Here is a 15,959-nt window from a genome sequence, read left to right as displayed (position 1 = left end):
TTGGCTCATTACTTCAGCATACTGTAATTTATAATTTCTCCCTTTGGCTTCTACTGCTCTTTACTTAGTATACTTCACCACTGCTCTTTTAAACTGGGCTGGTGCTGTTGCCTCACACCATGCTCAGTTTGACACTGTGGAGACAAAGGCCTTCAAGATGATTGGAATCTCCAGCAATAAAGCTGAGTCTATGGACCTATCACTTTCCCATTGCAGAGAGGTTGGTGGTCTCTTCTTTATGGTCTTGCACACTCTGCTCTTTCCATGACTCCATGACCCCATGACCCCACTCCACCACCCCCCGCCCCCCCAGACTTCTGCAAGGTGCTTACAGTCCACCAGCAACTCCATTATGTTGACACTCCCAAAATCCAGAATCATTGCTCACCTCCACTCATTCATATCTGTTTTTTTCCCCATCAAGTAGAACCAACTTCCACATTCTCTTCAATCTCATTCTTCACTCCAAGTCTTCAAGACAGCTGTTCACCACCATCTCAGATCATCCCCCATTCAAGCTATGATCTATTCTACCCCCATTGACCTTCCCCAAGCCCACCTCTTTTCAAATTTCCAGTTGTTCCTTCCTAAGAGTTTGCTTCTGTATCCTTATTGTCCACCCTATTATACAAACGATGTAATTGCTGCAAAATAGCAATGTAATACTTGTATTTATTTAATATGCTGCTGCTGACGAAGTCACTTGGGGCATTGTTTTCAGGTTGTCCGTCTGGCTGTCTGTCCATCTGTCCGTCATAGGTTTTCATTACCATGATAACTTAAGAACAGCTGAAGGGATCCAAGTCAAACTTGTTTCAAGATTGTATAATGATGTAGAGATGAACTGATTAGACTATGGGGTCAAGAGATCAAATATCAAAGGTCATAGGTCACATTAGGTAAAAATACTGTTACTGTGCAAACTTGTGAACCAATGATGGGATTTTGACAAAACTTAGTGTAAGTCTATATTATGATGCAAAGATGAACTGATTAGATTTTGGCATCAAGAGGTCAAAGGTCAATGGTCATAGGTCACGTAAGGTGAATGGCTGAAGGGATAAAAGTCAAACTTGGTACAAATATTTGTAATTATATAAAGATAAACTAATTAGATTACGGGGTCAATAGGTCAAAGGTCAGACGTCCCGTGAAGAAAAATTCTGTGACCACACTAACTTGTGAACCAGTGATGGGATTTCAACCAAACTTGGTATCTAATTGTGTATTTAATGTATATTACGATTAGCAAATGTTTCAGATCTGAATGAGTTGCATTTGTAAGTAATTCACTCTCAATAATTTCTTCACACCTGGTGTTGTTTCCCATTTTACACAACCCAACACTTCGCCACACCAGAAGCACTGACCAATCATGGGTTCTTCCTGCAGAAATGTTGCCTGGGAGACGTTGTGATGCTGGGATTCAAAATGGCCACTCGTATGTGAATTCTTTTCAATTTCTCTTTAAAATGTGGCCATAAAGTACTGGACTTAAAATCGGCATCAGAAATAAGGCAAATGAAAAGACAAAGGTGATAAACGTCTCCAAGAAGCTACCTGGAACAATTTCTTCCACATCAATATGCATATGCCAGTGTGCAGTGTCATAATCAATGTTGCATGTTGGAGAGACACTTTGACTGAGTCCAGAAAGCAAGTCTGTCAGTTTTCATGATCATGTAAAATGGCAAGCAGTAAGGCCAAGCATGATGTTTGGGCATCATTTTCTGACCATGTAAAGTCATTGCAAAAGGAAATGTTTTTCAGTGCTCGTCCTTCACAGTGACAATGGCAGAGATTTGGGGATTTCCAGAGGCAACAGTAATCCATGCAAGGAAATTGTATAGCACACATGGAATGATGTTAGCCGCTCATTTAATTTTTCTGGTCATGCAATTTGTGTTTCATTTTAAAGACATAAAGTAAAGAGGTGATGTAATTATTGTTTAATATTCGAGAGATTAAGAAAATAGGCAGTGAAACTATTGTTTCATTTGAAGGAGATGGTCATTTACATGCACAAACTATGTTGGTAGGATGAACGTTAATTTTGAAGAGATCAAGTATGTATCCCATATAATTATTGTATTTATTATGAAGAGATAAAGTAATTTTATTAAATTTAAAGACATAAAGTGTTTTATATTGGCTATACAACTATTGTTTTATTTTTAAGAAATAAAGTTAAATAGGATTGCCATTTTTGTTGAGTTTTAAAGAGATTAAAGTAGATAGGCTATATAAAGATTGTGTTTATTATGAAGAGATAAAGTAAAATTGCAGTGTAATTCTTGTTGAATTTTAAAGAGAAGAGTTTAAAGGCGATATAATAATTGTGTTTATTATGAAGAGACAAAATAAAATAGAATTGAATTATTGTATAATTTCATCGATTGTATAATTTCAGAGATAAAGTGTATTGGTATTGGCAGTGTGCTTCTTATTTAATTTGAGTGCAATAAAGTAAATAGGTCGCGTAATTATTATTGAATTTTAGAGAGACAAAGTAAATAGGTGGTGTAAGTCTTGTTTAAATTTAGAAAGATAAAATAAATAGACAGTGTAATATTTGTTTTTATCAATATATCAAGAAAAATAAGTGTAATTCATGTTTAATTTTCTAATAGATAAGTAAATATGCAGTCCAATAAGTGTGCATTTTGAAGAGATAATTTAAAAATTACCAGACTCAGTGGTGTAATCGTAAGAGCATCCACAACGACTCTGGGAGATCTGTGGTTCAAACCCCAAATGAGTAATACCAATCACTTAAAGCAAATAGTGTGGACTGCTTCCTTACTTGACATTCTGCATTTAAAATTTTAGGAGCACAGATAATCCCCATAGATAATCCCCATGCACTTCTTAGGAAATACACTGCTGAATGAGGTGAGAAAGGCACACCAATGTTGTGGCATCACCGGTACCCAGAGTGTCCCAGGAAGTGACAGAACTTCCACCAAGCTCATCGGGAGCTATCGGCTTGACCACCACCTCTTATCATCCCCCATCCAAATCCTCGATCTTTTCTACCCCCGATAAGCCACCCAAGCCCATCTCCTTCAAATTCCCTGCTTTCCTTCCTGAAAGTCCCTGTAATGTCCATCTTGTATACCCCGTGTTCACCGCCCCATCCCTCTCCCTTCCACAGATCTCCTTATGTCTCTGTTCCCCACTGTTTTGTCCTTCCCACTCCCGCCCCTCTTGTCCCATGCCCCCCTTGCTGTGCATTGTGTTAGCTCTCATACGGGCCTCAACAAAGTATACATAAAAGAAAAAAGAAAAAAAAGCTCATTGGCCCTGTTTGTCTTGTCGAACAGGTCTGTGTTGTGTCGTGTGTATTCATATGTATGTACATGTGTGTTTAGATGTACAGAATGTGTGGCAGCTCCACTATGAGACTTACATCCTGCAATAAAATGAAATAAAATAAAAGAAACACACTATATTATTACCTCCTCCTCTACTCCTATCCCAACATCAACTTATTCTCTCCCATCCTACTACTTACACTTTCTTCTCAAGGTGTTCAGCTTCATTTCCGTGATCTTTACCTCAGTTTGTTCATCATCATATACATACACGGCATGACTGCGAAGACAGAAATTTGCATTTGAAATGCTTTATAGTTTAAAATCCTTTATTTGCATAAGAGTTAAGATTGTGATTCAAAACCTTCACTTGTCTTTAGTAATTTATGTGATGCTAAATAATTTACTGGTTTATAATAATGTTTACATTTCAAATGCATTACTGGTATATAGTGAAGTAAAATGCAACTCCTATGGATGGTTTAAATAAAAAGAGATTGTCATAAAGAATTGGTCCGGACTTTTATTTTCTCTGCTGTCAAGCCGATAGCTCCCACTCGTGGATTGCTCACTTTATTCACACACTCTTCTGGGTTTTAAGCATTCAATTGTGGTCTCCAGTGTTTAAGCTTTAATTTGCTGCAATTCCATTGACTCCACAGTGATATATGGCAGAGCTGTTTTACAACCTCGCTATTTACTGAACACTGGAACTACCTACCATTCCAATGCTAGGCAGTGCCATGGACCTGGAACAGTTAGTCATCACTGAATGAATGCATTTCAGACCAAAATTTCATTAAGAGTTTTGTCTGATGGTTGCCTCATTATGGAAGATCACCAATGCTCTCAATACCATACCTATGTAGATGAGGATCGGAATTTGATCAGCGTACTAGCAAACCCCTAAATATTTTTAAAAGGCTTCCACCAATTACCGTAATCTCAAATAACGATCTTCACAGGACTCAGTTGTGCTCTGTCTACATAAGTGGGACAGAGGAGGTGGACAGCATTCCCTCTGGATATTTTCTGCAGTGTGGAGTATTCATTCAGTTTTTCGTATGAAGATTATTCATGATTGACAATGTCCAGTTGTGGTTGGTTATTGAGGCCAGCTTTGATATATGGTCGACTCAGGATAGCTTATCGCTGGTGGTGAGCCCCAAATGTTTGAGAGACTGATCTTCTTTCAGTTGTCAATTGTTGAAGTAAATAGTTTGATTAGTTTTGAGGTCACTTCTGGAGAGACAGGGTGAAAATGTGAGATTTGCCTGGATTGAAAGATATGTTCCAAATGTCTGACAGTGTTTGCTTATTTCGGGGCTGGCAGGACAGCCTAGAAGTATGCATATTGCCCTCTGAGCTGTCTATCCTGGGTGTGAATCTCCGCCCAACTATCAACCATCATCCTGGTGTCTCACAGGCAAGATGAGGCATCATTGTGTGTTCCATCCATCAAAATGGAAGTTAAGCTTGAGGACCCCTCTACCAGCATTAGTTAGTGGATGTTAAAGATCCCACCTCGTCCTTTATGAAGAGTAGCCAGCACTGGCCAATTTCCAAATTCCTGTGCTAACGTTCAGGCTACAGCATCAGCAGAACAGCTGCACTGCCAGGAATTATGCAACCAACAGCCATTGGTTTCTTATGAAATGAAAGAATGAATGAATGTTCCTTTCCAGGTGATAACAAAGATCTACAGCTGCTGGCCAATAAATGGGATGTGAAGTTGTATGATATAATGTCGTATCATCTGCAAAGAGGAAAATAAGGTTTTTCCACAGCATTGGAGAAGTCAATGTATATGAGAAACAGGACTGGTCTCTAAACGCTGCCTTGGGGTTGAAGAGAGGATTATATCGAGAACTTTATGCTGAGTGCATGAGTGGAGGAAATTAGCAACCAAGAAAAGAAGGTGGCCTCATATTCCACAATCAGAAAAGCTTGCCAAGTACAGCAGAGTGACAGATTGTCAAATGCTAACAAATATGCCCAGTATAACAGTTTATAGCTGAGTTAGGATTCAAAACCAGACGAGCTAGACAACTCCGAAGTGAGTGCACATCCCTCTCACCAATACTAATCAATTGCTGGTTTCCTCAAGCTACTCTCTTGTTAATTTTTTTGCTGACACTTTGGCCAGTCTTCTTTTCAGCTGAAGCCCACCTCATCTTTAGGATTCCTCATTTGTCCAACTTACAGCAGTGCCACGTCTTCAGGTTCAAGATTATTGGTGTCTTCCTCCCCAGTCATTCCAGAAAGAAGCGAGTGCTGCAAACACATCCAGAGAGCATGTGTTATATAAAATCCTTCAAAAACAACTTTTGTTCTATTTTTAAAGCAAATGTGGATTATTTATTGAGGCATGTTGCTTTTATCCTTTTTCAAGAACACAGGTTAGTATTGTGTTCTTAAAATGAGCCAGTGAGTCGACTTACATAATTTAGTCATAATGGAATTGTGATATTTTGGAGACACTGGAATCTTGTGAGTTGGCATATTTTGTTCAATGAAAAGATGAAGAAAACAATTAAATCGCAGGAATTTGGCATGGGCAGTTTGCACCAACTAGATTTAATTAGGTCATTGTTTCCACCTCTGAATTGATTCTGAATTTGCGTGATTACAGGAGTATTCTTCATCTTTATGTCTTCATCTCTCATCATAGTAGAGCATTCAAAGAGAAGAGCATTGCAAGCAACTAAGCCTGGGACCAACAACATCACTTGATCCCATGTCCATTTTCCTTTTGAACATCCACTACATGCATTAGAGTTACAGGGTGTTCCAAAAAGACCCAGCCAACTTTTGTTTCTAATATATTTAGAACCACAAATGATACAATGATACACTTTCGTTTATATGATAAAGAAACTTATACAGTTTTGTGCACATTATGAATACACTTCAATATGAGCTCCATTTGTCGCATGCAGGACATCAAGGCAGTGCACGAGTTCTTGCCATGTTCAGCTCAGCATGTTTGCGTCCACCCACCAGTATGCATGCAGCTGTGATCTGAGAATGAAGATCCTACAGGTTTGCCACCTTGCTGTTGTGGACAACATCTTTGACAACTCCCCCCACCCCCCCAAAAAAAAATCAAGGGGAGTTATGTCTAATGATTGTGGGGGCCAAGCAGTTGTTCCGTCTTGGCCAATCCAGCGACCTGGAAATTTTTCATCCAGGACGGCTCGAACGACTAAAGCCAAATGAGCGGGAGCACCATACTGTTGAAAAATGATATCAGGTTGCAGGTCTTCAATATGTGGGAAGGCGAATCCTTCCAACATTTTCATTTAAATTGTTGAGGTCACTGTATCCTCCGCAAAGACAAAACAGACCCACCAAGCGGTCATGGAGAAGTCCATACGAAATATTGACCTTTGGACTGCCGCGTATGTGTTCAATGACCATGTGTGTGTTTTCAGAGCTCCAGATCCTCACATTGTGCCAGGTGACCTTCCCCGATACATGAGAGCAAGCGTTGTATGTGAACATGACCTTTTTCAGGTAATATTCGTCATCCTCTATGCGACTGCGCATTTCCAAGGCAAACACCTTGTGTTTGGGTCCGTCATTTGGTTTGAGTTCCTGCAGAATCTGCACCTTCTAGGCCTAAACCTCAAGTCTTTTATGCAAAATCCTGTGTATGTGGTGGTTGGTAGTCCAAGTTCTCTGGATGCGTGTCAGATTGATTTTCTGTGACTTTGTTGAAATGATTCACGCACTCGTTCAATGTTTGCTGCACCTGTGGTTGGATGACTGGTACTTTTCTGTTTCCGACAACTTCCAGTCTCCTCAAACCTCTTGTACCACTCTTTGTACCAGTCCGCGATGGCAGATTCCTTCCATACCATGTACAGAAATTACACTGAACTTGCATGTCGGATCTCATCTCGATGAACCATTGGATGCACTGAGCTTTCTCCTGCGGAGTTGCCATTTTATTTTACATTAAACAACCAGATCTGAACATAAACAAAACTTTTTGAGTTTCTGTATCAAATAAAAAAAAAAGGTATCGTATCATTTGTGGTACTAAATATATTAACAACCAAAGTTGTCCAGATCTTTTTGGAACACCCATACAGTAGCTTATTTTAGAAACTATAATTGGCTTGGATCCATGTGTTCTCTATTTTCACACTTCTTTCTCTGGACCAACACCCCCTTCACACTTCTTTCTACGGACTTCTGGTAGCTTGTACATGTTGCTGTGCTTGAGCCTGGGGGGTAACTGCTATAATATATCTCTCCGAATTCTTCCCGCCATCTTTGTTCTTTGTAATTTTTTAATATTTCTATATTTATTTTTATAATTCTCTTTAGTCAATCAAATTCTTGCTTTTTATTCTCTTTCATCTCTCTATTCCTCTCTTTCATTATCTATCTCTCTAAGGAGAAGTGAATTATTGCAGAAAGTTTTCTGTAAGGCTCACTTGGCTGCACCTGGATGGGTTTGAGGGTTGGGGAGTAGTGGCTGAAAGCTGAATCCTATCCAGGTTCCTCCTCATGACTCCTCCATCCTCCGACTCTTTACTTCTTCAGGTTCCTTATTCTGCTTCATGTATTCTCTCCATATTTCTTTTGAGGTCCTTTTACACTGTGACTAAAAGGAATGACTGAAGCAAAGGAGTGGTGATATGACTTCCCAAACAGTGGAATTCCCACGTGATATATTATGGGACTGCTTTATCTTCTCTAAAGACTTTATAAAGGAAAAGCCTGTGTGCAGGAAAAAGGGCAGGTGGTTCTTTGTGGAAGTACAGGACAAATATCATCATCAATAAGGCCTTAGTTATTTTATAACTTGGTTTACGCAGTTCTTCAGCTAAAATGTAGGGTCGGTAGGTCGAAATATAAATATAAATATAATTTCAATTTTTAGAAGTTATATATTTTTAAGATTTTTTTTCGGATGTTCCATGGAAAAGACAAGAGTAGGTGGGGGGAAAATAAATATAAATCCCAGACCAGGAGGATCTAAGAAAACATTGAAGATGGAAGACCATTCAAATGCAGGATGCCCATGTTCACTGTATCATCTGATGTGAAAAACAATAAAGAAGGATTAAAACTTGTTTTTACAATATAGTCTGGCATGTTTTTCTTATATAAACCTGTTGGATCAACAAACAAATGGAAACAATGCTGAGAAAATTACTGTCCAAGTCGTAGATGTGTGCGTGCACAACAGTGCATAGTGCTGGATATGATTTTAAAAAGGTGTCTACTAGGAGTCAACACGCTCAAAACGGTCAATCAGAGCCATAACCAGCTCTTACTTTTCAGTGGGCATCTGATCGGACCGTCTCCCCATCCCCATGAGCACATCAAAGGCCGATTTCTGGTCCGTTGAAGGCTGAATATCAGCATCTCGCAGGGAAACTTTGACGTACTTGGCACCGAAATCTTTCAATACGAACAGCGGTGGACAACTTTCGATGGAAACAAAATCGGCACGATCGAGAGGAGCCTGCGAATCATCCCTGCTGCTGCACTGAATTTATGCAATCGTTCTGCCAGAATATTCGTCGTCAAGATGTTGCGTGATTAAATCACCAATAGTCATTCGAATTTATACCGCTGACATACTTCTTAACAATCACTTTTGCCCCAGAAATCACAGTCAATCTGAACCATGCTGGCCACGGCTCAGACGCCATGACCAAAGACGACTGCGCAGTTTGGTTAAAGGTGACCCGGCATTTTGGTGCGCGCGCACAAAATTATATTTTGAAAATAAATGCCGACGTTTACATTTCGGGTTTTGAAACTTTTGCACCTTCGGCGGAAAATGTATAAATATAAAAGGCTACAAATGTGTATTATATTTATATTTCATTTCGGCAAATATACTGACGGTGGATCTGTAAACCAAGTTATAAAATAACTAAGGCCTAAGTCCTGATATAATTTACAGTAGTCATCGAGTCATCCGGTTCCGTCAAGTTGTGTCCGACTTTTGGTCACATTCCTGGTCAGATTTCTCTACACATTGCTTTCCTGCGCTGCTTCCAAAATTCTGGCCATGCCTTTGTGGCAGCCTTTCCCCAATCCATCCAGCACATAAAAGGTCTGCCTCTTCCTCTTCTTCCCTCGACCATCCCAGCATGGTTGACTTCTCCAGACTTTCATTTTCTGCACACGATGTGTCCACAGTATGACAGTTTCTGTTTTTACCATCAAAGCTTCTAATGTACAGTGCATGGTAGTCTAATTTCTTCTAACACTGATTTGTTTCTTCTTCCTGCAGTCCATGGAGTTTCTAACATTTGTCTCCAACACCAGGTTCCAAAACTGTCAATCTTCGTTTCTTTCGTTTTCACTATTCACAACTCACATCCACACATTGCAACGGGAAATACCAGAATATTCACCAGCCTCCTCTTGGTTTGATTTGTTTTTTGTTCATTTTGTACAGAGTCAAGGTTTGTGGAAGAGCTAGAACACTGAACAGATGAGGATGCAACAGGACAAAAGGAACAGTAGATAGAGAGGGAAAACACTAACAGCTGAGTTGAAGGACAAAATAGGGGAAGACTTGGAAAAAACAATGGGTATGTGGAGGAATGAAGGGTAGAGAAGGATGCATGGGGTGGACAAGATGGATGCAGAAGGAAACTCTCAAGAAGGAAAAACTGAAAAATATGGAAGGAGGTGGGCTTGGGGTGGAGGGGGGTCTAACAAGGGTAGAAAAGATCATAGTTTTGGATCAGAGATGATCTGAGATGGAGAACAGCCATCTTGAAGACATGAAGGGAAGAATGAGATTGAAGAGAATGTGTAAGTTGGTATCACAAGCAGGAAAAAGAGGAAATAATGAGTGGAGGTGAGCAGTAACCCTGGAGTTAGGTAGTTTCATTAGAAGGGGGTTGATGGTGGACTGTATGCACCCTGGAGAAACCTTGGGGAGGGGGGAGAGATGAGAACAAAGCAGGGGAAGAGTAGAGGGTACGAGACCAAAAAGGAGGTGGTACAAGGCAGAAAGACCACCAACCTGTCTGAGATGGGAAGGTGATAGGCCCATAGACTCAGTTTCATCGTGGGAGATTCCAGTAATGCTGAAGGCCTTGGTTTCCATGGAAACAAGCCGAGCAAGGTGTGAGGCAGGGGAGCCAGCCCTTCAGTGAGTTGTACATGAAGGCCTTTATGGTGCATAGGAGTTTGGGCATGCCAAGAAAGGACTTTGTACGACAGAGGATGCTCAGTAGGTGACTGGCTTTGGAGGCCAACTTATGAAAGGTGGTTTGCCCAAGAAAGACCCTCTCTGATCGTAAGACCCAAGAGTTTGAGCGAATGAAAGTTCAAGAAGATTTTTAATAAAGTATATGGGGGTGTATGTCATATGGCCCTTTCAAAGAGAGAGAGAGAGATAGAGAGAGAGAGAGAGAGAGAGAGAGAGAGAGAGAGAGACAGAGAGAGACAGAGAGAGACAGAGAGAGACAGAGAGAGACAGAGAGAGACAGAGAGAGACAGAGAGAGACAGAGACAGAGAGAGTTGTTGGGATATAAAGACATATTCCAAGTGTTTGACGAGCTTGTTATTTTGAAAAGGTCTGAAGAGAGGTATGAGCTGCTGCCTGCCTATCTGAAGAATGAGGGATGCAACAGCAGAGGGTAGAGTCATCAGTTAATAGATAAAGAGGATTTTCCAGAGAGTCAGATAAATTGTTGATGAAGATTAGGAATAGCACTGGGCTCAGAAGACTGCATTGAGGCATTCCAGTCTTAACAGGGAGAGGAAGAGGAAGTAACCTCCTCTCTCCCACTTTCTCTCGCTCCCACCCCCCTTCTCACACCCCTCCCTCTCAGAGTATATAGTGACGTGTGATGAAGAAGCCTGAAAAGAATGGTTGCATTGTTTTTCCCAACATGTGTTCAAGACAGCTGATAACCACCATCTCAGATCATTCCCCATCCAAAACCATGACCTTTTCTACCCCCGTTAACACCTTGAAGCCCACCTCCTTCCAAATTTCCAGTTTTTCCTTTGTCAGAGATTGCTTCTGTATTCATCTTGTCCACCCCATGCATCATCCCTGACCCCTCATTCCTCCCAACACCCATTGTTTGTCCAAGTATCCCTCTGTTTTTCCCTTCAACTCTGCTGTTGGTGTTCTTTCTTTCTTTCTTTCTCTCTCTCTCTCTCTCTCTCTCTCTCTCTCTCTCTCTCTCTCTCTCTCTCTCTCTCTCTCTCTCTCTCTCTCTCTCTCTCTCTCTCTCTCTCTCTCTCTCTCTCTCTCTCTCTCTCTCTCTCTCTCTCTCTCTCTCTCTCTCTCTCTCTCTCTCTCTCTCTCTCTCTCTCTCTCTCTCTCTCTCTCTCTCTCTCTCTCTCTCTCTCTCTCTCTCTCTCTCTCTCTCTCTCTCTCTCTCTCTCTCTCTCTCTCTCTCTCTCTCTCTCTCTCTCTCTCTCTCTCTCTCTCTCTCTCTCTCTCTCTCTCTCTCTCTCTCTTCTGTTCCTTTTGTTCATTTCAGCCTAACCTGTTCAGTGTTCTAGTTCTTTCATGGCCTTGACTGTGAACCTAAAATAAAAATCTACAAAAATAAATATTAGTGTGTGTGTATATGTGTGTTAGTGTGACAGAGTGTCTCCTCCATAACTCCATAACCATGAAACCAAATGGCCCAAAATTTTGCATGCATAGTAAGAAAAATACAAGGGAGTGCATGAATGAAAACGGGGTATTTGGGTTTATAATTTAAACATTATCGGAGTGCTCATCAATAAAGATAATTATCAGGGTGCTCATCATGAAAAACAAAAACATGCTTACACTTGGTCAGCCCGCTGTCCCTCACAGGGAGTCTTAAACCCCCACTTTGTTTTGGCCTGCTCAAAAATGCTTTGCCTTGGAACCACGATGTACTCTCACAGACTAATTAAAGTACAAAAATCGAAATTTGTCCTTGGATTTGAGTATTGGAACATGTGGACTATTTAAGTGTCAAAATCTGGAGTAAAATCTGAAAATTTAAAGAAATTAACGATTCTTATAACTAAGTGTATTTATGTATTTACTTTAATAAAGTAAGGCTGTGATGCGTGCTTCTCCATATTTACACAAAATGTGAAATTGCCAAAGCATTAAACTTCACTTTTTCTACTGTTTGGAAGATTATATTGAGTGAAGAAAAGATTAAGGAATGTTCCGAAAGTGTAACTTCATTGGATTCAACGAAAATAATTAACCAGTGGGATTGCTGTGAAGGCTCCTGTCGTAGTGGCTGAGTTCTCTGTGGGGAAAAGTCCGTAGTGAAGAAGGCAACATAAATGAAATGAAAGATCGAACTAAAAGAACAATTAACATAATGGGAGGATTACAATGAGTAAAGCAACGGGACAAGTAAACTATGAGTTCAAGAGAGAATTGGAAAAAAAATATGTAAAGATATTTTAATTAATTTACTCTTTGAAAAATTTCTACTTAATTTTTGAGGCAACCCTCTCCACCCCCTTCCTCGTTTCCCCCACTGTTTTTTTTCGCTCTCCCCATCCCTTCCTTGCTCCCCTCCTTCTCTCTTTCTCTTACTCTCACCACCATTTTTTCCACCCACTCCCATAGTGTATAGCAATGTGGTGAGGCATTGCTCTCCCCAATTCCTAGCATCCCCCACCTTACTTCCTACCCCCCCCCCCAATTCCTCACCCTTCCTTGCATCTCTATATCTCTATATATCTCTATATATCTCTATATATCTCTATATATCTCTATATATCTCTATATATCTCTATATATCTCTATATATCTCTATATATCTCTATATATCTCTATATATCTCTATATATCTCTATATATCTCTCTATCTCTCTATCTCTCTCTATCTCTCTCTATCTCTCTCTATCTCTCTATCTCTCTCTATCTCTCTCTATCTCTCTATCTCTCTATCTCTCTATCTCTCTATCTCTCTATCTCTCTATCTCTCTATCTCTCTATCTCTCTATCTCTCTATCTCTCTATCTCTCTATCTCTCTATCTCTCTATCTCTCTATCTCTCTATCTCTCTATCTCTCTATCTCTCTATCTCTCTATCTCTCTATCTCTCTATCTCTCTATCTCTCTATCTCTCTATCTCTCTATCACTCTATCTCTCTATCTCTCTATCTCTCTATCTCTCTATCTCTCTATCTCTCTATCTCTCTATCTCTCTATCTCTCTATCTCTCTATCTCTCTATCTCTCTATCTCTCTATCTCTCTATCTCTCTATCTCTCTATCTCTCTATCTCTCTATCTCTCTATCTCTCTATCTCTCTATCTCTATATCTCTATATCTCTATATCTCTATATCTCTATATCTCTATATCTCTATATCTCTATCTCTATCTCTATCTCTATCTCTATCTCTATCTCTATCTCTATCTCTATCTCTATCTCTATCTCTATCTCTATCTCTATCTCTATCTCTATCTCTATCTCTATCTCTATCTCTATCTCTATCTCTATCTCTATCTCTATCTCTATCTCTATCTCTCTCTCTATCTCTATCTCTATCTCTATCTCTATCTCTATCTCTATCTCTATCTCTATCTCTATCTCTATCTCTATCTCTATCTCTATCTCTATCTCTCTCTCTCTCTCTCTCTCTCTCTCTCTCTCTCTCTCTCTCTCTCTCTCTCTCTCTCCCCACCACTATTTCCCCCCCCCCTCACCGCTCTTTCCCTCCCCCCCCCCGCTCTTTCCATCCCCCACCGCTCTTTCCATCCCCCACCGCTCTTTGAATTCCCATCAGCAAAGCAGCAGCTTGTATTTGCTAGTAATATATAAAAACTGTTTTGCTCTTCTCCACTCACCATTTGGGTGCTTCCAAACCCCGGTGGCTGGGGGAAGGGGGGGCTCATCATCTGGCACCAGCGCTTTATGTCTGAGATTTCTGATTATTGTTGCTTTCTTAGCATATACGGAAGTGGTTTTCCATTGCTTTTTGTGGGAGAGATTTGTTGAAAAGAGATGGACATGAAACAAAAAAATATATTGCATCAAACGAGCAAGGTCCGTTTCTATTCTGCACCTGAAAAAGCAACTTTAATGACACCATATATGTTGTTTGGCATAATAACTCGATCTAGCTCAGTGCAAATCACATCGATTTCCAAGAGCAAATGTTGAAATTAAAATTCACAAATCAACACAAAAATAGTTTTTAAAAGGCCAAACACTCATGAAACAACCTCAAAAGCAAAGTCACATGGACATCTTTCCCGGTCACGTACACAAAACAATTCCCATATAACAGCATTAAACGATGCAATTGTCAAGAGCAGTCCCACTGTCATATTAACCTCCCTACCCTTGCTTCCCTCCCCCTCCCTCCTCCTTCATGGTGAAATGTTAACAGGTATGCATTTTAAATTGTTTCCCAAACATTAGTCATACCTTATTGAGCTGGTCATCAGCAATGATATCAAGGTAAGACCGCTGTGGAAAGCCATCATATGCAGAAAAGCAGACCTCAGAGCCATCGAGATCTGCCACAATCTGTCAAAATATATACAGTATGTATGAAACTGAAATGTTATGGAAAGGTGGAAGGGTACAACATAAAAAGAATAGGTGAAAAGATGAACTTTTAAGAAAGAATGTCGAGATGGATAACATAGTGCAGCCTTTTCCCAAAAATGACTGAAATCCTTTTGCAGATTACTTGTTGGAGAGCAAAGAAAAGGAAATTTCGAGTCAGATTCTGCAACCGGTCCAGACGGCATCAGCCCACGTGTCCTCAAAGCCTGCTCTTCTGCTCTTGCTCACCCTCTCTCTGTTCTATTCACCCTCTCATTTTCCCAAGGTCATCTACCATCTGCTTGGAAATCTGCTAACATCACTGCCCTGCATAAAAAAGGTGCAAAAACAGATCCCTGTAACTACAGACCAATCAGCCTTCTCCCAATCATCAGCAAGGTTATGGAATCCATCATTGCTTCAGACATGAAATCCTTCCTCTTCTCCAATGGCTTGATTTCCAATCATCAATTTGGTTTCAGACCAGGTCACTCTACCCTGGATATGCTGCTACTGCTCTCCCATCAATGGATGGAGGTCCTCAATGCCAGACAGGAAATCCGAGCCGTATCCCTGGACATATCACGTGCTTTTGACACAGTCTGGCACCCTGCCCTACTCACCAAACTCTCTTCCCATGGTATTCGAGGCCATCTCCACTCATGGCTCGCAGACTTCCTCTCCTGTCGCAGTCAACGTGTGGCCCTAAATGGAGTTCTTTCATCCTCTCTTCCTGTGCAGGCTGGAGTTCCTCAAGGTAGCGTTCTGGGCCCTGTTCTTTTTCTGGTTTTCATCAATGATCTCTCGGACTCTCTGGAAAATCCTCTATTTCTCTTTGCCGACGACTCCACCCTCTGCCGTACCATCTGTCATCCCTCAGACTGGCAAGCAGCAGCTTCTTCGCTCACTGCAGATCTGGATAAAATCACAAACTGGTCCAACACGTGGAACATGTCTTTCAATCCACACAAATCTCACACTCTCACTATGTCTCTTCGAAAGGACCATTTACAAAACCCCCCCATCCACTTTCTCAACAATCCTCTGGAAGAAGTCTTTTCTTTCAAGCTTCTGGGTCTCACTATCTGCCATGACCTTTCCTGGGAAAGTCACATTTCCAACCTTGCCTCAAAAGCCAGT

General features: G+C 40.6%; 1 protein-coding gene across 1 annotated transcript in view; it reads right to left on the bottom strand.

The window, feature by feature from the left end:
* LOC147033488 (uncharacterized) overlaps nucleotides 1-15,959 on the bottom strand; it is a 48,157-nt gene that overhangs the window by 3,674 nt on the left and 28,524 nt on the right. Inside the window, exons 8-10 of the mRNA XM_085855691.1 lie at nucleotides 14,697-14,798; nucleotides 5,518-5,588; nucleotides 3,515-3,594 (exon numbers count right to left, since the gene is read on the bottom strand). Of these exons, the coding sequence (XP_085711817.1) occupies nucleotides 3,515-3,594; nucleotides 5,518-5,588; nucleotides 14,697-14,798 (253 nt within the window). The remainder of the gene's footprint in view (nucleotides 1-3,514; nucleotides 3,595-5,517; nucleotides 5,589-14,696; nucleotides 14,799-15,959) is intronic.

The sequence above is a fragment of the Eptatretus burgeri genome, chromosome 2 (genome assembly GCF_056783735.1).
Source record: "Eptatretus burgeri isolate ZD-2024b chromosome 2, Ebu_testis_v1, whole genome shotgun sequence".
In the NCBI taxonomy this organism is placed as follows: domain Eukaryota; kingdom Metazoa; phylum Chordata; class Myxini; order Myxiniformes; family Myxinidae; genus Eptatretus; species Eptatretus burgeri.
The sequence above is the reverse complement of the archived record's forward strand: the minus strand, read 5'-3'. Positions and strand labels throughout refer to the sequence as shown.